Consider the following 21293-nt stretch of genomic DNA (forward strand, 5'->3'; position numbering starts at 1 on the left):
TTTCTCCCAGCCCAGAAGGAACCAACACCGGGGGCTGTGGGCAGGTGCTGTTCTACCCCAGCAGAGCTGGGTGACAAAAATGAGACAAAAATGATTCCCCTGGGGCAGCCCGACCCTCCCAGCACGGAGCAGGAGCTGCTGTCCCCCCGAGCCCCAGCTGCCCTCGGCCCGTGGAACAAGGGCTGCTTGTGGGGATGTCCCAGCACAGCGAGGTGCCGCGGGGCCCTGGACACAAACAGCCCCCAGCTGCCGGGGCCGAGGTGTCACACAAAGCTGCGATTGTCACAGCCGGACAATGCCGGGCTCCGGGGCACAGGGAGCTGCTCCAGAGCTCCCCATCCACCCAGCCCCGGGCTCCCGAGGAAGGAACGGGGGATAACAGCACTGTGCAGCTTTATTGAGTCACTCGGTTACAGCAGTATTTTAGCAGACTGGACAGTCAGAGATTTTTGTTTGAAGTGTAACAGATACTCAGCATGGAAGTTACTACAGATTCCTTGCACAAAGGTCTTACAGAGCTGATACAGTACTCGCCATCAACCCAGGAGCGAGTGCACTGGCGTAGAAAAGGATGCAACAAGAAGAAAAAGCTACACTGGAAAGACAACACTTTAGAAAAGTGACACATGGAAGGTCTCCCCTCTAGCCCCCAAAGCAAGTGTACAGTTTGGATCTAATTTTACAGTTCTACATCAGTTTCTAAGAAACTTAAAAAAAAAAATATATAACCGAACCAAAACCAAAGATAAAACCACTGGCCAGTACAGTCTTTGGATATTTGGAGGAGGGGGAGAGTCAGTTTCCAGAACGGAGTCAGTCGGTCTCGGCCTCGCCGGGGTCTTTGCCTTCTTTGTTCTTTCGAACCTCTTCCACATGCTTGTCCTGCAAAACAGCAGCAGCGAGCCGTGAGAGCCAGGGAAAGGCTCCCCACCCCGCTGCGGGGCACAGCCTGCTCCAGCTCCAGCCGCCCACCCCTCTCACAGAGCTGCAACTCTGCAACGCCTTCTGCAGATTCCACAACCTGCCCTCCCCACCTGGTCAGGGCACCCTCCTCGTGTGGGGCTTTTTTGGGGTTTCATCTCCCTTTCCCAGCTCCCTGTCCCAGGGCTGCACACCCACCTTCTCCCGCAAGCGCTCCAGCTTGGCAGCCATTTGTGCCTCACGGTTCTCTTTGTTGGCTTCCATTTTGTGGGTCAGCTTCTCCTCTGCCATTTTGCTGAAGTTGTTGTTCTCCTCGATGGCTTTCTGCAGCACCTCCTTCTCGTGCTCCCGCTTCTCGGCCAGCTGCTTCAGCACTTCTGCCTCGTGGGACTGGCGAGACACGGGGCGGGCTGTGAGGGCAGGGCCCGGGGGCTGCCCCGGCTCCCCGGAGCGTTTGGTGCCCTTCTGCTGCCAGCAGGAGCTGGGTGCTGCAGGACACAGCTCCTGGGGCTTCCCCACCCACCCACGGAACCGGCACAGCTCCGTTTCTCTCATTACTTGCAGATCTCGTTAAATGGGATCTTTCTGCAGAGGGAACACGGATTTTTTTTTTTTTTTGATGTTAACATTGATGGAACTTTCCTTAAAGATCCTCCCTTCTCAGAGGGGTGAATCACTGAGATTCAGGTCAGGCTCACTTCAGTCGGAGCCTCATCACCCTCAAGGGCTCCAGGCTGCAAGCCCCAGCCACAGCTTTCATCCGTCAGACAATTTATTCCCCAACTTCTCATTTCGGATTCACTGCTGCGTTTTCTAGGAGAAAATTCATCTTGTTCTGGTGTTAAAAGACAAGAAAAACAGCTTCTTCCTGAAAGAGCTGCCCCTCTCAGCTACCTTTCCTCCCAGTTTTTCTTCCAATTCTCTTTGGAATCAAAACCATGACCATAAAGCTTCACAAGAGCCCCAAGGGATTTCATTCATAAGTTCCATTAATATTCATTTTGCCATAAAAAAACCCCACATAAATAAAAAGAGCCCCAAACCCCCCCAAAACTGGTGGAGCAGAGCTCACTTCAGCTGCTCCAGATTTACCTTGCGTCTCTCCTCTGCCGCTTCCAACTTCTTCTGGATCTCTTCCAATGACACATCCTTCTTCTTTGGGGGAGACAGAGGGAATTCTGGCACGGCTTCTTTCGAGCGGGGGCTGAGGATCAGCTCAAAGGCCTGCCCAGAGGCTCGCTTCTCCAGCTCCTTCACCTGGATATCTGGGAATGGAGGGGGAAAAAGCCAGAAAAATGAGTATTTTATGCAGGAACCGGCTCAGGTGACATTAACAACAGCCTTCCAAAATTCAGCACCACCAAGTTCCCTGAGGAAGGGCGTCCAAGACAGGAGTTTTGTTTTCAGCACAGCAATGCTGTTCAAAAACGTGGTAATCTGCTCTGCAATCCTTCCTTGAGCCTACATCACCCAAGCGCCTGATGTTTTAATTCAGCCTTCAACATCCCAAATCGTGAAAACAACTCCATTAGTTCAAATCAAAAATCATTCTCTCTCCAGTGACAAACCTGAGGACGAATTTCCAGGCGTTTGCCTGGAACCTGAGAGAGCCAAGAAGTGAAAAACCCCCTGTTTTTAGAGGAGTCTGCAGGCAGGGCTGTCTCGCCCAGCCCTGCACGGTGTCAGCTGCAGCCCGTGGTCCCCGGGATGCCTCGGTGACAGCCAGCTCTGCCGAGGGAGCAGATGGCTGCAGGGAGCTGAAGCCCATCTGCTGCCAGACTCCTCTTTTGGGGTGTTTTCACAACCACCCAGCCTCACCCAAGATGGGAGAAAAGCCTGGTGACGGCAGCTTATTTCACTAGATTCGGTCTTTAAGTTATTCCCGAGGAAATTAGGAGGCAACGGCAACAACAACAAAAAAAAGACACAAGAGCATTTAATACAAAATTTTACCTACCAGAAGTAGCCATGGCCAAGAAAATAAGACTCCAGAAGCCAAGCCTGGGATAAGGTCAGTCAGGTAGGTTCCTAGGAAACAAAGAGATGTGCCTTTCAACAGCCAGCACAGGGATCCTGCTCCCTCTAATAAAAACTGCTGAACAGAATTAGAGCTGCTGAACAAAAGGCAGGCAAGGTAGGTCACTGCAGTCAGTGATTCCAGGCATTTTGTGGAGCTGCTGGACAGTGCTGGGAATACCGGAGAGGTTATGGAATCAGTGGCGTTGTAGGATCTGTGTGATATTCAGGCATTTTCAATCCGTTTTATTCCACCTTAAGGTACTCGAACAAAGACCCCCGTTCTAGCACGGCACTATGGGGATTTCACTGCTCTCACACACATATAAGAGCTTGCTGGATAAGAAAGTGACGCATCACAGGACAGCACAGCCAGGATTGCTGCTGCTCCCGAAGGATCTGAAATGTGCGCAACCGAGCTCATTTAAAATTCGGTTTTAATTGCGCAGCTCAAGTCAGATGCTTCACACCGCGGCAGACAGCGAGGGCGCACACCGCCCAGGACACCTTGTGAAAACGGGGCGCCGTTAAAAAATGCCAGGAAAAGGTCTAGAAAACCGTTAAAAAAAAAAAATAGAAAGGGTTTTTGGGGGGGTCCGAAGGGGCGCCGCTGCGGGTCCGGGCGGGGCCGGGGCGCGGAGCAGGGATCGCCCGCCCCCGGCCCCGCCCCCGCGGCCGCAGCCAATGGCCGCCGAGGCGGCAGCGCCGGCCCCGCCCCCGGCCCGCCCCCGCCCCTCCAACCGCACCGAATTCAAACCGCCGGGGAGAGCGCGCGCGCGCCCGCGCGAGGGGGCTCGAGGGAGGGGGCGGGGCCAGCGCCAACATCCGGGCACCTGCCGCCCCCCGCCTCAGGTGCGGGGCCGAGCCCCCCCCGCCCCAGCCTCAGCCCCGCGGGGGCCGAGGGGACGGGGAGCGCTGGGGAGCGACATTGGGACGGGGGCTCCGAGAGGGTCCCCGCGGATCGATGGCGTCGGGGCGCGGTCGCCCGGATACCGCCCCTTCCCCACTAACAATGGCGGGGAGGGGAGGGGGCGCCGCTGCCGCGGGTAGGGCGTCGCCCCTCGCTGAGGGACAATAGACACCCCGTTCCCCTCAGCGATCGGGGCGCGGGGGGAACGGGGACACGTACGAGGAACACCCCCCGCTCCCCATTGTCTCCCTTCCCTTTGTCACCGCCACGCTACAAAACCGGGCGGCGACGCGATGCCCACGAGCGGGGACAAAAGCGACCTCCGCCCCGAGCGCCCGCGGAGCGCCGCGCAGCCCCCCCCCTCACCTTGACAGCCACCCTCGGGAGCCCTCCGCCGCCCGCATCTAACGGGGCGCCGGACCCCCGTGAAGCACCGACACTTCCCCCGTTCTTCCTCCGCCTTCTCGAGACGCGGAGGGCGCGGCGGGGGTTACGCCGCGGCCCGCCCGTACCCGCTCCCCGCGAGCGGCCCCGCCGCGCACCCACCTGCCCGCGCCGCCGCTCCGGCCACACTCCGCTCGCGCCCGCCCCGCCGCGCACAAAAGCGCCAAACAAAGGCACGTGACCCGCCCCGCCCCGCCCCGATTGGCCGAGCCCGCCGGCACGTGCCGCCCGCCGGGGGGGCTGGGGGGGGGGGAGGGGGCTCGCGCCCACCCCCTCGCGAACGCGCCCCCCCAACCGAGACCCCCCCCGCCCCTGGCCGCGCGGGGCACGCCGGGAGTTGTAGTTCGCCCCCCGCGGGGGGCGGCGGCCCCCGCGCTTGGCCCGGGCTGGGCCGGGGGTGCGGGGCCGAACCGCGACGCCCCCAGCCCCCAGGGACCCCCGGCCCCCAGGGCCCCGCGCTGGGATCTCGCTCCTGCCCCCGGAGCTGCTGGACCACCTTTGTGTCTCCCCACTGCGGGGGAGAGCACAGGGGCATCAGGGCCGGTGCTGTGGTCGGGGGTGTCCAGCCTGACAAGGGGAATGGTGGGAATGGAGCTCTGGCTGGGATGACCTGAGCTGCGGCCACCTCATGGCCATGGTCACCTCAGATCCATGGTCATCTCAGACCCATGGTCACCTCATGGCCATGGTCATCTCAGACCCATGGTCACCTCATGGCCATGGTCATCTCCGATCCATGGTCACCTGAGATCCACGGTCACCTCAGATCCACGGTCACCTTAGGTCCACGGTCACCTCAGGTCCACGGTCATCTCAGATCCATGGTCACCTCATGGCCATGGTCACCCAGATCCATGGTCACCTCAGGTCCACCGTCATCTCAGATCCATGGTCACCTCAGGTTCATGGTCACCTCATGGCCATGGTCACCCAGAGCCATGGTCACCTGAGATCCATGGTCACCTCAGGTCCGTGGTCACCTCAGGTCCATGGTCACCTCAGAACCACGGCCGCTTGCCTTGAGACCTTGGTCACCTCAAAGACACGGTCACCTACATAAGGGCATGGCCATCTCAGGCTCTTGGTCATCATCAAGATGACCACCGAGTCCCTTTGGTCATCTCAGGGTCACAGCCACCATGGGTCTGTGGCCACTCTCTCCTTCAGGGTGACACCAGCGAGCCTGACCACATTCAGGGAAAACCTCTTTTGTGCAGATTCCATGGAATGAGCACGGTGGCTCCCTGTGGATCTGCCCTGGGAGTGTTCCCTTCCCCAGGACAACGCCACTGCCAACCCCAGGGAAGTGTCTCACTCCCAAACGTGCTTCCAACAAATTCACTCCGTGTCCACGTGTCCCACACAAATGAATCCCGTGCAATTCCCGTGGTGGTTTCCACGCTCCGGCCACACCAAGAGTCAATCCACACAAAAGGCAGATGGACACACAACAAAATCCTCCGCTACAGCCCCAGCCCAGCGGCCTCCACACCCTCAATCCCAAGAAAAGGACTTTTCTGGGACCCCCCCCTTGCCGTGCACCCTCTTAAACCCAAGGATTTTGCACCAAAAAGAGAGGAATCCTACCTTGAGGAAGGTTAATATTGTGACAGAAAGGCAGGAAGATTTCAAAACAGAGATTATTTTAAACACTGGCCCTGGTTTTTGCTGATCTGACGTCTATTTCCATGGAAACCACATCCAGGCGCCGAGCTGCTAGAACTGGGAGAGGCTTCTGCCGGAGTGGGCATGGGAAGAGCCATTTTCCTGCTGCGTGGTGGAACCTTTCTGTGGGACTGACGGGATCCCGGGTTCGGGATCTGAAACCTGGGGCGGCTGCTCGGCCCTTTGGGATCGTTCCTGGCAGCTCCGTGGCGTTCCCAGCTCCATCCCGGGGAAAGCGCCTCCATGTCACCCACAACACACGTGTTTTCCAAGGAAACATCTTGAGTGCTTGGATGAAACCTTGTGGGAGACAAAGCAGCCAAGAGCCTCAGCCACCAGCCTGTGTTTCGCTTTATCATTTATTAATTATCGACCGTGCAGCCCAACAGAGTGTTGGAGGCTTTAATATTAATGCTTTTGAGTCAAATCAATGAGCTTATCCTGGGATGATCCCTGGGTTCCCCAGAGGAAACGAGGCTTCCTGGGCTCGAGGCTTTTGGTCTGGTACCTGTGTGAGGACCTTGAGCCAGTGCTCACCCCCGGGGAGGAGGAAATTTCCTTCTCAATTTCCTTTCCTTTTACAGCTTTTGGAGAAGGGATGCAGGCTGAGAGAAATCTACGAGTCATGCCAGCACTTCCCAGCTGGATTTCTGGGGGGAAAAAGGAAGGAAAAAAGAAAAAAAGAAAAAAGAAAAAAAAACCTGACTCTAGCTCACCTTCCTTTGCAGATTGGCTTAAAAGCCAAAAATATTTCCTTCGGGTAAGAAGTCTCTTATGTAAGAGGAAAGTTATAGACAGAGCTGGGAGGAGGATTTGGGATCTGCTCTCATTTTCCTCTGGCATTTTCCATGCCCTGTCTTTTAGGATGAGGCTCTTCCCCAGCCCCTTTTACATCACCTGCCACCGCTGGTTCTGGTTTGAACCTTTGAGCACTGTTGTGATACAGAGAGAAACAAGAGCTCCCGGCAGGTGGAAAGGCACGGAGGCAATCTCATTTTTTGGCCTTGTTGCAGGAGTGGTTTTATTTTTGGAGCATTTCATAAACCCCGTTTGTTTATGTGGCATTTATTTTTGTCTGATCTCGAGGAGAATGGAGTGTATGAAAAGCTTTTATTTAATTTGCATTTGATTTGTGTTTATTGACACATTTACTGCGGTTCCAAACAGACTCTCCCCTCCTCAGCATGTGGCTGTGGTAGTTTTTATCTACTGGATTCCTTATCACCAACAAAAGCTCTTTTTTTCTTGCTTTAATTCCGGTTTTACCACTAAGAGAGCAGGTAGCAGTGGGAGAAACATCTCCAACAAGCCACATTTAGCCCCAAAACAGGCTGGAGAAGACAAACGCCGGTTCGAGCCCAAATTTAACATCAGAATGAATTTCTGCCAGATGAATTTCTGCCTTTGGAGGAAAATAAAGGATCCCAGCAGGACCTGCAGAAGACATTGCCAGAGCAGAAAGGACGGAGGCTCTGTAAATCGGGAATGTCACCAGCGGTGTGGAGAACCCGAGCTGGTGATAACAGCACCCACCTCGAACCCCCAGTGCTCCAGCGGGGCTCAACCCCACCAAAAACCAAAGCCGAGGCTCCTCAGCTCCACCCCAGCCCACCCTGCTCCGGGTGAAACACAAAAATCCGGGTCTCAGCAGAGGGCTCCCGGTGGGTGCGAATTTGGGACGTGACGTGATCAGATTCAGCCCAAAGATTAAAGCCTCTGCTCTGCTGTGCTTATCAAAACACCCCACAAAGAGACTGACAGAATTAGGTGACAACTCAGCCCACGGCAGCTCTTTTAACTTGCAAAAATATTTAATCTCCAATGAGAAAATGTGGTTTCTGTGTATTAAATTGCCAGCCTTAAGCACGGGTGGTGGTGGAGGGACTGACAGCTTATTTGTTAATCAGGGGATGTTTTAGAGCACCTTGGTCAGTGATACCTGCAAGGGACGGCCAGGGCTGGCAACAGCCCCCAATTAGCACAGTTTATTTCATAACTAGAAATCCAATATATTATCTGACCCGAGTGGATCAGTCTGAGAGGTTTAATAACCAGCTGCTGGAGGAGGTGGTATTTTAAAAGGAACTCAGAGGCAGGGAAGGGCTACGAGGTCTCTTTCAATCCACTCTGTGATCTCAGAGGTTTTTCCCAACCTTAAAAATCCTTGATCTTCAGATAAAAATGCATTTTAATCCAAGCGCAGCCGAGGAGCCTGTGGAACTGAAGAACAAACCAGGATTTTTAGGGAGTGTCTCCCTCGCAATGAAAGCTTTTCCACGGGCAGAAAACGTTTAAGGTAATTGATATTTGTTTACTGGAGGTGTTTAGACTGGTACTATATTTATGCTGAAAAACACCATTAAGAAAACGTTCCCTTCGGAATAAATTTGCACCTCCCAATGCGCTGTTGGAAATAATTGAATTTTTGCAGATCAGACAGGTTGTTATTTTTGAGAAATTCACTCGAAATCTGTTAATTCCTCCCTTAAACGAGACGAGGAAAAGCGCTGAGCACAGATGGCGCCTGCGCCTGCAGGGACAGGGACGGAAATATCAATTAATTGCTCTGATATTGGGGCAGCAGAGCCCTGAAATGCCACGTTCACCCCTTCAGGTGCAGCCACGGGACTGACACCCAAATCCTGTGGTGGTGGGGGTGACAAGGCTCCAGAGCACGAGAAGAATGTAAGATCCTAATGAAATAAAGACAGAAGCTGCAGGAACGCTGTATCCCTCCTCGGAGTTACCCAAACACTCAGGGAGAGCTGCAGACCCTGGAATAAAGTCAGGGGTTCTCACCACGAGCAGCTTCATCCCCACCGCAGCAGGGTCTGGTCTTCCCCCTAAGCAGACCTGCCTTTGACCCAGCCCGGGCTGGGGACAGCAGAATTCCCTTCCAGGGTGCCCGGGGACGTTTTCCATCCTCTAATTCCCAGGAAAACGGGGGTTTGCAGCCCCAAAGCCCTGCCTGGAGCTCTCCCCCAGCCCCCATCTCCGCCAGCCGCCCCTCCCAGAGACGCAGCCCCGAGCTCGGCCACACGAATTCCACAAGTTTCTGGGAAACAGATGGCTGGGGAGAGGCAGGGCCGAGGGAAAGGCTCCATCACAAGCCCAACTATTATTAGAGAGCAGAGGATTCACACCAGCGGCGCTCCCACGGGTGGGTGCGGCCCCGGTGCGGGTTCTTCTCTCCACCAGCAAATCCCACAGGGCATTCTCATCCCCATCCCATTCCTTTTCCTGTCCCCGTTCCCATTCCTGTTCCCATCCCCATCCCAACCCCATTCCTATTCCTGTCCCCAATTCCCATTCATGTTCCCGTCCCCATCCCAATCCCATTCCTATTCTTGTCCCCTTTCCCATTCCCATTCCCCATTCCCCATTCCCATTCCCATTCCCATCCCTGTCCCCATTCCCATCCCTGTCCCTATTCCCATCCCTGTCCCCATTCCCATTCCCATTCCCATCCCATTCCCATCCCCATTCCCATCCCATCCCATCCCATCCCATCCCATCCCATCCCATCCCATCCCATCCCATCCCATCCCATCCCATCCCATCCCCGTTCCCGTTCCTGTTCCCGTCCCCATCCCATCCCCATTCTCATTCCCATCCCCATCCCATCCCATCCCCATTCCCATTCCCGTTCCCGTCCCCGTCCCCATTCCCATTCCCATTCCCATCCCCATCCCCATCCCATCCCCATCCCATTCCTGTCCCCATTCCCATTCCCATTCCCATTCCCATTCCCATTCCCATCCCATTCCCATTCCCATTCCCATTCCCATTCCCATTCCCATCCCCATCCCATTCCCATCCCCATCCCCATTCCCATCCCCATCCCATTCCCATCCCCATCCCCATTCCCATTCCCATTCCCATCCCCGTTCCCATTCCCATTCCCATCCCCATCCCATCCCCATTCCCATTCCCATTCCCATTCCCATTCCCATCCCCGTCCCCATCCCCGTCCCCATCCCATTCCCATTCCCATTCCCATTCCCATCCCATCCCCATTCCCATTCCCATTCCCATTCCCATTCCCATTCCCATTCCCATCCCCGTCCCCATCCCCGTCCCCATCCCATTCCCATTCCCATCCCCGTTCCCATTCCCATTCCCATCCCCATCCCATCCCCATTCCCATTCCCATTCCCATTCCCATTCCCATCCCCGTCCCCATCCCCGTCCCCATCCCATTCCCATTCCCATTCCCATTCCCATCCCATCCCCATTCCCATCCCCATCCCCATTCCCATCCCATCCCATCCCATCCCCATCCCATCCCCATTCCCATTCCCATTCCCATTCCCATTCCCATTCCCATTCCCATTCCCATTCCCGTCCCCGTCCCCATCCCATTCCCATCCCATTCCCGTCCCCATCCCTCCAGGTGCGTTCTCCTGCCCCAATCCCGCCCAGGTCCCCGTGGGTGCCGCCTCCCACCGCCCTCCCCGCGTGCACAAACATTTCGGGATCCATCCTGGAGATCCCCACCAAGCCTCGACCCACTTCTCCGCGCTCCCTCCCCGCTCCTCCCCACCCCGCTCCAAAGCCCAAATTTGCATTTCCATATGGAGCACGGAGAGCTCCCGCTATTCCCGGCAGCCCGTAAACATCTCGCTGCCGAGGGTTCAAAAATAACCTCGGAGGCAGCACGAGGCAGGGACGGGGCTCGGGGCTCGGGGCTCGGGGTTTTTCCATTTTTCCATGCACTGATCGCATTCCCAGCCGCAGAGGAGACGGTGGGATCCCGACAGCCACACGGAACAGCGATGCACGGAGGAACCATAAAATATTCAACAGCCACAGAACATTCCAGCACAGGCATTTGCCGTGGGTCTTTGAAAATGGAAAGGGGTGTGGGGGGGATCTGAAGAAAAGCTGGGTGTAGCACTAATTACTCCCCAGCTCCTAATTAGTTGCTTGGATTTAAAATATGGATTCAGCTCCACCAGCAGCTCGGCGAGCCCATTGTGCTATTAATACTTCCCTGGCGTGATATGGTTAAAAATACTCCCACCCTTTGGAGACAAAATGTGGCTTGGAAGTGTCACGAGGGGAGGAGTTGAGGGGTGGAAATCCTCTTAAAGGAGCATGACTTCCCCAATATCAAATAAACAAGACGAATGGGCTTGTGACAGCCCCCTCGCTGAGCCTGTTCCCACAAAGAGCAAATGGGAAAACAATTCTCGGTGCAGAGCTCTCGGGCCACCTGAAATCGGAGCAGTTCCCCAGGCAAAATCAGAGCCCAGCCAAATGGGAGCAGTGTTTTATTTTTCAGGAGCTCTCCCGCCCGGGGAACAGGTGGATTTGCAGTTCTCTGGTGCCTGGGTCCTGCGCATTCACAGCACGAGGATGAAGTTCTGGCCAAAAGGCAGAATTCTGAAGTGTCCCCCCCCATCCTCACACCCAGGGGATGCAGGAGAACCCAGAGCAACAGCCACAGCTGATTTTTCCGTGCAATCTCTGTAGGTATTTATGGGTGGGATCCATCAGACACTGGGGGCCTCTTCCCACGGGATTTGTGAGCCAAGGAAACGAGTCTGGGGTGGGGTTTTATGGATTTTTGGGCTTCAGTCCAGATCTGTGTTTCCACATTTTAGATCCTCTCCGGACAGCGAGCGGCTCCCCTCCTGTGTCCAGTGACAATTCCACATCCAAACGGGTTAATTCCCGCTCCCTTCCCCTGGCATCTCAGCAATTCCAGCACGGAAACAACACCTGCACTTAACATTTGCCCCGTGCTTTTTGATCCCTTTTTCCCCCCCTGCTAATCTGAGCCCACGATAGATCAATACATAAATCCAAAGACAAAGGGACCTGACACATCCACTGCGGCTGGGAGAGCAGACAAAGCCAGGCTTTCTGGTGGAAAAAACATCCATCTTCCATACAATCAACCAGCAATCTGCTGCTCTACGCCAAAATCGACACCCCGAGAGGCACCCTCATGTGATGGGCAACACAAGGGCTTTGTTTTAATTAAATTAAAAATAAATAAACCCCCCCCCAAATAACAACCCCCAGCCAAAGCCTCGTGTGTGAATGTTGTCAGAGGACCTGAACGTGTCGGGGGGCTCTGGTGTCACCCAGGGAGCGCTGTCGATGGTCTCAGCACCACTGGGGTGAAGAGATGGGTTAAAAAGGGTTAAATAGGATGAGATAAAGGGTTAAAAAGGAGGAGCCGGGGTCCCCTGCTCACCCAGCTCCCCACTTTCCTCTCCATCACACGGGGGAGAGGCAGGAGCTGAGCTCAGCCTGTCCTTCCTAACATGGGGGAAAGCTGGATCCAACCCAAAACGCATCGTTTCAATCTGTCTCGGTGGCTTTTTCGGAGCAGAGAGACCTCACACAGCCTCTTCTCTCCCTCAGTTTCCCTCCTCAGCTCTTCTCCCCCCTGTTTATTCAGGAATCATCCCTGGGGTAGCAAGAGATGGCTCCGGCACAAAACGGGGCTTCTGCCGCAGAGGGAAAACTGCTGGAAAAAAACCTCTCGTGCCTCAAAAAATCCCTTGGGTGCTGCTGGCTGAGGGAGCAGGAGCCCTCCTGGCCCGTGGTGGTGCAGGGAAGGGGGAGAACACCGAGCCTGCAGCTCGGAGCTGCTCCAGTTCCTGAGGGTCTGTCCTGCCCCAGGGCTCGGCGTGGGAGGAACTTGGGAAGATTTCAACGTGGAGCGGAATCCCTCGTGACTGGGAGCATCCAGCTCAGCTCGAGGACGAGATGATAAAAATTCACTTCGGAGAGCAAGAAACTTGATTTTCTTTCGGTGTCTCACGCAGAGCAAAGCTGTGATTTTTCCAGTGGAATAAAACCGGCATGAGGGCAAGTGAATCCTCAGCAAGCGAAGGGATTTAGGGAATTCTGCTCCAGGAGTTGCTGCCTGGCCTTGGGGTTGGGGCAGCACTGCACCGGTGTCTGGGCTGGTCTTTGGGGCTGAGCTGGAAGGACCCTGCACCTCCACGGGTTGTTGTGAATCCAGGCCTCACTGTTTTCCTTAAAAACACGAGAAAAAGGGAAAAAAAATTTCCCAACAAAAACCACGAGAGCCTTACGGTAATTACAAGGAGGTTTAACACGTGTGTGGATTTGCATTAATTAAATCAACAGGGAAGCTGCAATTGAGCAAACGAGGTTTTCTTGGATGGCAGCGAGGGCTGGAGCTGGGAATTCGGGTTTTCTGCAGGGATGTGCCCTGGAAGGGGCTCCCAGGAGGGAGAGGAGGGCAGGAGGAGAAGGAGACTCTGAGCTCTGAGGAGCTGGGGCTGTGCTGACGCTGTGGGATTTCAGATCCAGGAGTGGGAAGCTTTGGTGGAAAAAGGAATGTGTCCATTCATACCCCAGCCATGCTGCGAGCACAGCTGTGAGGGGAATATCAATGGGCAGCGCCGCTGGTTTTGTTTGGGGTTGGTTGTTTTGTTTTGGGGTGTTTTTTTTTCAATTTTTTAAGCAGTTTGAATATCAGAGCAGGGCAGACCCACTGGAATTCTTGGCTGGAAGGGAACCCCTCCAACACCCTGCAGGTGGGGGCTCCCAGGGCTGACCCCCAGAGTAACGGGGCTGGAGTTCCCTTCCCACCTCCCTGAGAAACAAAATCCCTCTGGATTTAGGGGTGTAAAAGCCCAGAGCTCACAATAAATGTTATCCCACCCTGGGATATCCTTTAACTCCTGCTTTTTGCCACAAAACCTCCCAGCGTGGCACAGGCAGCCTGCAGCAGCCCGGGGCACCCCAGGGAGGTGAGGATGTGGGGATCCAGGGATGCAGGGATGCAGGGATGCAGGGATCCATGGATGCAGGGATGCAGGGATGCAGGGATGCAGGGATGCAGGGGTGCAGGGATGCAGGGATGCAGGGATGCAGGGATGCAGGGATGCAGGGATGCAGGGATGCAGGGATGTGCTGTGTTTGGGCCCGGGCAGGGTTAATTTCCGTGCCGGGGCCGTGTTTGGGTTTGTGCTGAAGGCAGGGTTGATAACACAAAGATGTTTTGTTGCGTCTGAGCAGCCTTTGAACAGCGCCAAGGCCTTTCCTGCTCCTCTGTCACCCCCGGGCACCGGGCTGGGGGGGCACAGGGGGTTCGGAGGGGGCACAGCTGGCACAGGCGACCCCGACTGCCCCCAGGGATGTCCCGGACCACGCTCAGGATAGAAACCAGGAGGATGGAGGATGAAGGGGGGAGCACTGTGATGAGGAACCCCGCAGTGGCTGAACCCCTGCTTGCCCGTGGGGAGCGGGGAATGAATTCCTGGCTTCCCCCTGCTTGCACACGCGGCTTTTGCTTTCGCTGTTAAACCGCCTGCAGCTCAGCCCACGCGTTTCCTCGGCTTCCCGATCGTCTCCTCCATCGCAGCGGCTGCGTGGGGCTGGCACTGGAGCGCTCCGGGGAAAACTGGAGCTCAGTGTGCCGGTGAGCTGGGCCGGGCTTTGTGCCGCATCCTCCGGGGCGGCAGCGATGGGCACCGCAAAGCGCTGCTTTGGGGAGAGCCCGGGCGAGGAGACGGCCCCGGGCCGGAGCTGGGAGCAGACACAGTCCGTGAGTGAGGAGAGCGCCCTGCCAGGCCTCCTGCACCCTAAATCCCACAGGAAACAGACCGGCAGGAGGGTGTCTGCCCTGCCCAAGCGGCCTTTGAACACTTTTCTGCCAGGATTTTTCTTCAGAGGCACAAAAGCAATGCAGGAGTGCGGTGGTGGCAGCTCTGGAGCAGGGAGCAGAGCAATGTGGGATGTGGAGAGGAGGATGCTGCCCTTTCCCCAGCTCTGGAGCGGGGAGCAGAGCGATGTGGGATGTGGAGAGGAGGATGCTGCCCTTTCCCCAGCTCTGGAACAGAGCGATGTGGGGCTGGAGAGGAGGATGCTGCTCTTTCCCCAGCCCTGGAGCGGGGAGCAGAGGGATGTGGGATGTGGAGAGGAGGATGCTGCCCTTTCCCCAGCTCTGGAGGAGGGAGCAGAGTGATGTGGGGCTGGAGAGGAAGGTGCTGCCCTTTCCCCAGCCCTGGAACAGGGAGCAGAGTGATGTGGGGCTGGAGAGGAGGATGCTGCCCTTTCCCCAGCCCTGGAGCGGGGAGCAGAGTGATGTGGGGCTGGAGAGGAGGGTGCTGCCCTTTCCCCAGCTCTGGAACAGGGAGCAGAGCGATGTGGGGCTGGAGGGGGGACGCCTGCCCGCTCCTCTGCTCCCCTGCTCCACAGGCAGCGGGGAGGGAATGAGCAGCTCCCCGAGCAGCGAAGGGTTAAGGAATGCCAGAGCCCCCCTGAGCAGAGCCGGTGTCTGAAAGCCTTTACATAAGAGCCCTGCAGAGTTCCCAGCCCGTCTCCCTGTGCCGCCGCTCCCCCGGGGCTGCCAGCGCCGAGCAGATCCCGGCAGGAAAATGGGATTTGATTTCTGCACCAGTCGCTGTCTCTCACTGTTAAACCGGGACCTGTCGGGCTCTGCGCGTTCCCCCCCGGGCTCGGCCGCACGATTCGTCGCATCCAGCGACCTTGAATGTCCCGCAGCCACCCCAGCACAGCCCTGTCCCCGCGGGCTGCCGCACCCCGGCCTGAGCGCAGGGCTGGAAACGCCGCTTTAGGTGAAAAACGTTTAAAAATTAATATCTGCAGGGCTTAAAAGCGGCAGGGTCTTGTGGTTCTGCTCCCATCGGTCCTCCGTGTGTCACCGGGGAGCGGAGGAGACACTGAAAGGCGATGTCCTGGCAGCTGAGGATGTCCCCTGCGCTGCGCCTTCCCCCGGGCCGCCCTGAGCATCCCCAGCCGCAGGGCTGCCCCTCCCCTCGGTGCCTGCGAGGTGAGCATGTCCCGGTGGCGGTGACACGGGTATCTCCGGCACTGGAGCTGCTTTTCCGTGCCCTCCTCCGCTGGGAAGGGCGCTGGTGTCACCCACTGTCACCTGCCGCCGTGCCCAGCGCCCGCTGCCTCTCGCACCACACCGCCAGGACCCCCGCGGTAAATCGCTGCGGATCCCCCGGCTCCGGCCCCTTCTCGGGACGGCTGAGGAGCGGACCCCCCTCAGAAAACACCCCCGACATCCCTGGAGCGAGCCGGGATGTGCTGCAGGTGTTCCCGAAGCTTTCCTGCCGCCGCCAGCGCGGCCCCGCGGGCAGCAGCATCGCTGTGGGTGCCGCTTCCCTTCCAGCCCCGAGGCCGACCCCGGTCCCCATCCCACATCCCACATCCCGCTGGGGTGCTCAGAGACTCCTCCTTCCAGCCAGCCTGCTGAAATCCACCCTCCTCCTCTCCCCCTGCGGAGTTTAGGCTCGGAGTCAGCCATCCGCACGGTTTTCCGGGACAATTATGGGATCTTCCTTGCCCTTGTGCTTGGAGCCACGATGCTGCTTCTCTTTTAGGCGTGGCTGAACCACCCCCAACCCACAGCGAAGCTGGGGATGGTCTTTAAAGGCCCCTCCAACCCAACCCAACCCAACGGCCTCTGTGGTTTCATTACTCTGCGGCAGCCGACTCAGTCTTTATCCCTGGGGATTTTATTCCCTCGGCCCCGCAGCCCTCAGTGCAGGCACTCGAGCAGGGAGGGCTCTCCTGGCACATTCCCTGAGCACCACCAGCCCCGTCCCCACGTCCTGCTCTGCTCGGGGTCCTCCTGCCCCTCCTGGCTGCTCCACTCCTGGCAGGAAGGAGTCATTTTCGCCGTGCCCAGCTCCCAGCAGTGCCCCCGGAGCTGCTACAGGCGTGAGCGGCCGAAGGGCGCGTCCGGAACCACCGAGTCCCCAACGCCTTCCAGGAGCTCGTCCCACTGAGCAAACTGCTCCTGCAGCTCTGCACGGGGCACAGAGGGTGACAGGGTCACCTCCTCATCCCCTCCAGGTGCCAGGGGCCACCCAGGGGCAGCCACCACACCCCTGTGCTTGGGGAAGCACCAGGGAGCTCCCGTGCCCCCGAGCCCCCAGCCCGGGCCGTACTGAGGTGCCTCTGCAGGAAGGCCAGAGCCGCCCGGCTGGTGATGGCCAGAGCCCTGCGGGGGTCCAGGGTCCCCCTGCTGCCGAAGATGCGGCTGAAGAGCTTCCCAGGGAGGAAGGCAAAGTCGGTCTGGTCCTCGTGCACGGTTCCCCTGGACAGAGGAGGGATGTGCGTCAGTGGGACGTGCGGCAGAACCCCGAGGGTTCCCTGCTGGGACACCCGCAGGTGCTCCCTGCGGCCGGGGGGTGCCAGCCCCTGGCTCACAGCACGGTCACAATCCTCGTCTGGCTGTTTCTGGAGCTCAGCCTCTTCATCTTGGCAACACTCTCGGGAGTCTGGAACTTCTCGGTGTTGATGAAGAGCACGGGCTTGGTCACCTCCGGGTACAGCAGGTTCTCCAGAGGGAACATCCAGGCATCCAGAGCCACGGCACACCTGGAGCAGGACAGGCAGCCACCGCGGCTCCCCCTCCCGCCGGGATGAGCCCCTGTCCCCGGAGCCTCGGCAGCTCCTCGGCCCCGCCACGCCCTACCTGAAGCTGGGCTCCTTCACCAAGGCCAGCACCGCCGTCACCCCCCCGAAGGAATGGCCCATGACAGCCACTTTGGTCAGGTCAAGGTTGTCCTGCAAAAAGGGAGAGGGCTGAGGAGCCTGAGCCCAAACCTCACGGGGGCCGAGGGACAAAACTGGGGACAAAAAAGCCAAGGGAAGATCAGCAGTCTCCTGGGAGGGGGGAATGCCGCGTCCCACTGCCGGTGTGACGGGCTCTGCTGACGGGGGTGGAAGGCTGCGGCTCTGCACGGACACTTCTTGTCCCAGGAGGAAAAGCCTCAGGCAGCCAGGACTCATCCTGCCTCCGAGGGGCACCCAGAGCCCCCAGCCAGAGCCAGATACCTTCAGCACGGAGAGATCCCAGCCCTGGTGAAGGATGTTGGGGACAGATCTGCCGCCGGCGATGTCCTGGAAGAGCCGCAGCGCCCGCACGCATTCCTGCGCTCTCTGGTGAACCTGGAACAGTCAGCCCTTCCCTGGTAAACCCAGCCCCAACCCCACAAATCTGGGGTCACCTCTTCCCCCCCAGTGCCCCTCCAGGCTCGTTCCTCCAGCGCTTCTCTCCGATGGGGCTCTCCCTGGATCGCAGCAAACGCGGCTCCCACAGGGATACAGAGCCTTTGTTGGAGTGGATTCTCTTTGGTGTTTGTTTTTAATTCAGTTAATCTGGCAGCAGATGAGCAAAAGGCTCTGCTCTGGGCGGGGAGCAGAGGAAGGAGAGCCTGGGATCCTCACCAGCTGCCCCCCAGCCGAGCCACCCCCTGCTCCAAACCCCCACAGGGACCCCAGAACCCCAAACCCAGAAACAAACCTGGGTGTTCCCCTAAAACCCAGCCCAGGGGCATCACCCAGGAGCATCCTAAAATCACAACTGATTCAGGGAGAGGATGCCCTGACTTGGAGCCACTTTGAGGCCACGTCCTCGGCTGCCCTAAGGACACCGGTGCTGGTGTCTGTTCACGTTTAAGGTGACGAGTGACAAAAAAAAAACTCCAATGAAAACCTCTCTCTTGCTCCCTGCAACACAGAAAATACTGAAATTGACATCGACATGGCAACTATTTCCTTCTATTTATCAGTTCTTTCTCTTTCTCCCTCACCATTTCTGCTCGTGGGTTCAGGAAAACTGTTTCCCTTTTCTGTGCAATGTGCCACGAGGCAGAGCACACACAGAAACAGGCTGGGAGGTGACTTAAGGCTGCCAAAAGCACCTCCGTTCCTAGAGAGCTCTTCCACGACTAATCTTCACTTGCTGTTGTCCTTTTAAATGAGGCAGAAACAAACAGAGGGGGGGAACTTGGCTCAGCAGGAAACCTTCCTGCTCCCCAGCAAGCAGCTGTCCGGGATAATCCCAGAGAGACAAAAATCCGAGCGGGAACAAACCCAGCAGCCGGTGCGGAGCTGGGCTGGGCACAGGTCCTGCTCTCCCCAGGGCGTGGGGGACATTTCCCAGAGCCATGGCAAAGGCCAGCCTGGCTCCTGCCAGAGCCGGACAGACGGACACCAGGAAACAGCGAGAAACAGGCTGAACAGATTTCTGTCATCTCCCAGGAGAAAGCTCAGTAAATACGGGCAATACAGGACTGGGAGGAGCATCCCCAGGGATGCAGGAATTTCAGACCCCCGCCCCGGTACCTGCTTGTTTCGGAAATAAAACTCCTTCTGGCCCTGAGGCACCCGCTGGAAGGGGATCCACTCCTCCGTCCCAGCCTCTGCCGTGCAGAAATAGGTGGTGGCAGCGGAACGGTCCCTGCGGGGCAGCAGGGAAGGGGACACCGGCAGCTGCCCCCCGGGGCACGATGTCCCACCAGCCCCAGCACGAACTTGGTGGCCACCTGGGCACCCACCTGTGCTCCAGCGCTGCCACCACGAAACCCCGGGACGCCAGCTCAGTGCAGATGGAAGAGTACAAGGTCCTGGAAGGGGGGTGGGGGCAGCGGGGTCAGGGCAGGTCCGAGCGGGGCCGTCCCCACCCCACATCCCCGCGCCAGCCCTGCTCAGGGCTCCCCCGCACCGAAAGGCTCCCAGGCCGTGGGAGAAGATGATCAGGGGGTAGCCGCTGCTGCGGGGCTTGAGAGGCCCGTTCCAGCTCACCGGGACTTTGCAGGAGCCTGCAGGGAGGAGAAACCCCCAGGACAGGGGGGGACACGGGCAGGGGGTGCCGCTGCTGCTGTGGAACAGATCCCTGCTCTGCTCCAGCCCTGCAGCGTCCACCCAGGCACGGGGCAGGGCTTGAAGCCCACCGGGGCGGGGTCCCTAAGGGGCGGGGAGCCCCAGGGTGGCGATGTCGCCCCTCACCGATGGCGATGCTGAGCAGGGCCGAGCACCAGCGGCGGCGCAGGGTGGCATCAGCCAGGCCCCCGCAGTACTCGGAGCGCGGGATCCAGAGCGGCTCCGCGGCCCCAGCCCGGGCCAGGCACGGGTAGAAGAGGCGAAAGAAGAGCCCCTGAGGGAGACAAGGAAGGGGGACACGGTGGGGACAGCACAGAGGGTGGTGGCCGTGTCCAAAACCGGCTGGCTGCAGCCGCCTTGCGCTGCAAGGACGCCGGTCCCTGTCCCCACCCTGATCCCTGTCCCCACCCTGATCCCCGTCCCCATCCCCGTACCTGCCGCGTGTGGCCCACCATGACATCCGTGCAGCCCACCTGGTGGGGTCCCTGCCCCGGGGGCAGCGCCAGCATCGCCCCCATGCTGCCGCAGCCGAGCCTGCCCGGAGACACGGGGTCAGCGTCTGTCCCGCACCCCAGGGACCACAACTCGCTCCCTCCTCCTTTCCCCACCCCTCTCCCATTGCCCGGACCCCGGGCAGCCCCCGGCAACCCCAGCGACCCCCAGTTCCAGCCCTGCCCTCGAGTTCCCCGGACACAGCCCCTCGGCGCTGCTCAGGGACGAGACCCCCCCGTTCCTGTCCCGGGACTGGGAGGGTGGGGCTGCCCCAGGACCACCCTGCCGAGGGTCCTGTCCCCCCCGAGGGGTCAGTGCGGGGCTGGCACCCACGGGGGGACGCGACCCTGCACCCCCAGTGCAGAACTACAGCTTCCAGCAGCGCTTGGGGCTGCGGAACCACACCTCCCAGTATGGCCCCGGCCCCCGACCACACCTCCCAGTCCCCGGACTACGGCTCCCAGTACGCGCAGCCGGACTACAGCTCCCAGCGCTTCCCGGTGCTCCCCGGTGCCCGTCCCCCCGAGCCGTCCCTGCAGCTCCCAGCGCTCCCCCCAGCGCCCCCAGTCACCATCGCAGCTCCCGGTTGTCCCCCAGTTCCCAGTGACCCCCAGCTCCCAGTGCTCCTGACAGCTCCCGCTGCTCCCCGCAGCTCCCAGCGCCTCCCAGTTCCACCCCAGGTCCCAGTGCCCGCACAGACGCAGCTCCCAGTGCTCCCCAAAAGCTCCCAGCCCTTCCCAAAAGCTCCCGGTGCCCCCACCCCGAGCTCCCCCTGCAGCTCCCAGTGCCCCTCCCAAGCTTCCAGGTCTCTCCCAGCTCCAAGTTTCCCTCTGTGCCCTCCCAGCAACAACTGCCCAGCACCAGCATCCCCCAGGATCCCCCTCCCCGCACACACCAGCGCACCGGGTCACAGCTCCCAGCACGTCCCAGCGCACTTTGCCCTACAGCTCCCAGCGCCGCCCATGACCGCGGACTACAGCTCCCAGTAGCCACCAGTACGGGACACGGCTCCTGGTGTCACCGGGACGGAATGACAGCTGCCACTGACACCGGGGCGACACACAGCTCCCGGTGCCACCAGCGCAAAGTGACAGCTCCCGGTGCCACCAGTGCAAAGTGACAGCTCCCGGTGCCACCAGCGCAAAGTGACAGCTCCCGGTGCCCCCAGTTCAGGGCACAGCCCCAGTCCCGCCGTGGCAGCTGTGACCCC

At 58.8% G+C, this 21293-nt stretch overlaps 2 protein-coding genes across 5 annotated transcripts; both read right to left on the reverse strand.

Annotated features, from left to right (window-relative positions):
- Nucleotides 1-376: 376 nt before the first annotated feature.
- STMN1 (stathmin 1) lies at nt 377-5940 on the reverse strand. Of its 3 annotated transcripts, none has more exons than XM_040086269.1 (5): nt 5879-5940; nt 2879-2949; nt 2014-2186; nt 1120-1311; nt 377-882 (listed from the first exon to the last, which is right to left on the reverse strand). In XM_040086269.1, exons 2-5 carry the CDS (start codon nt 2889-2891, stop codon nt 814-816), a joined length of 447 nt encoding a protein of 148 aa, XP_039942203.1. In that variant the 5' UTR covers nt 2892-2949; nt 5879-5940; the 3' UTR covers nt 377-813. The 3 variants fall into 3 exon arrangements, with proteins under 3 accessions (XP_039942203.1, XP_039942201.1, XP_039942202.1); XM_040086267.2 differs by lacking the exon at nt 5879-5940 and adding an exon at nt 4394-4473; XM_040086268.2 differs by lacking the exon at nt 5879-5940 and adding an exon at nt 4214-4270.
- Nucleotides 5941-16418: 10478 nt separating this feature from the next.
- Nucleotides 16419-21044, reverse strand: PAFAH2 (platelet activating factor acetylhydrolase 2). 2 transcript variants are annotated; one of them, XM_040086250.2, is made up of 11 exons: nt 20979-21044; nt 20026-20125; nt 19718-19865; nt 19434-19530; nt 19267-19335; nt 19055-19169; nt 17762-17875; nt 17400-17491; nt 17132-17302; nt 16870-17018; nt 16419-16726 (listed from the first exon to the last, which is right to left on the reverse strand). In XM_040086250.2, the coding sequence occupies exons 2-11, from the start codon at nt 20107-20109 to the stop codon at nt 16632-16634; spliced, it is 1134 nt and encodes a 377-aa protein (XP_039942184.1). In that variant the 5' UTR covers nt 20110-20125; nt 20979-21044; the 3' UTR covers nt 16419-16631. The 2 variants fall into 2 exon arrangements, with proteins under 2 accessions (XP_039942184.1, XP_039942185.1); XM_040086251.2 differs by having other exon boundaries at nt 20987-21024.
- Nucleotides 21045-21293: the final 249 nt, after the last annotated feature.

The sequence above is a fragment of the Hirundo rustica genome, chromosome 25 (genome assembly GCF_015227805.2).
Source record: "Hirundo rustica isolate bHirRus1 chromosome 25, bHirRus1.pri.v3, whole genome shotgun sequence".
NCBI classification, from domain to species: domain Eukaryota; kingdom Metazoa; phylum Chordata; class Aves; order Passeriformes; family Hirundinidae; genus Hirundo; species Hirundo rustica.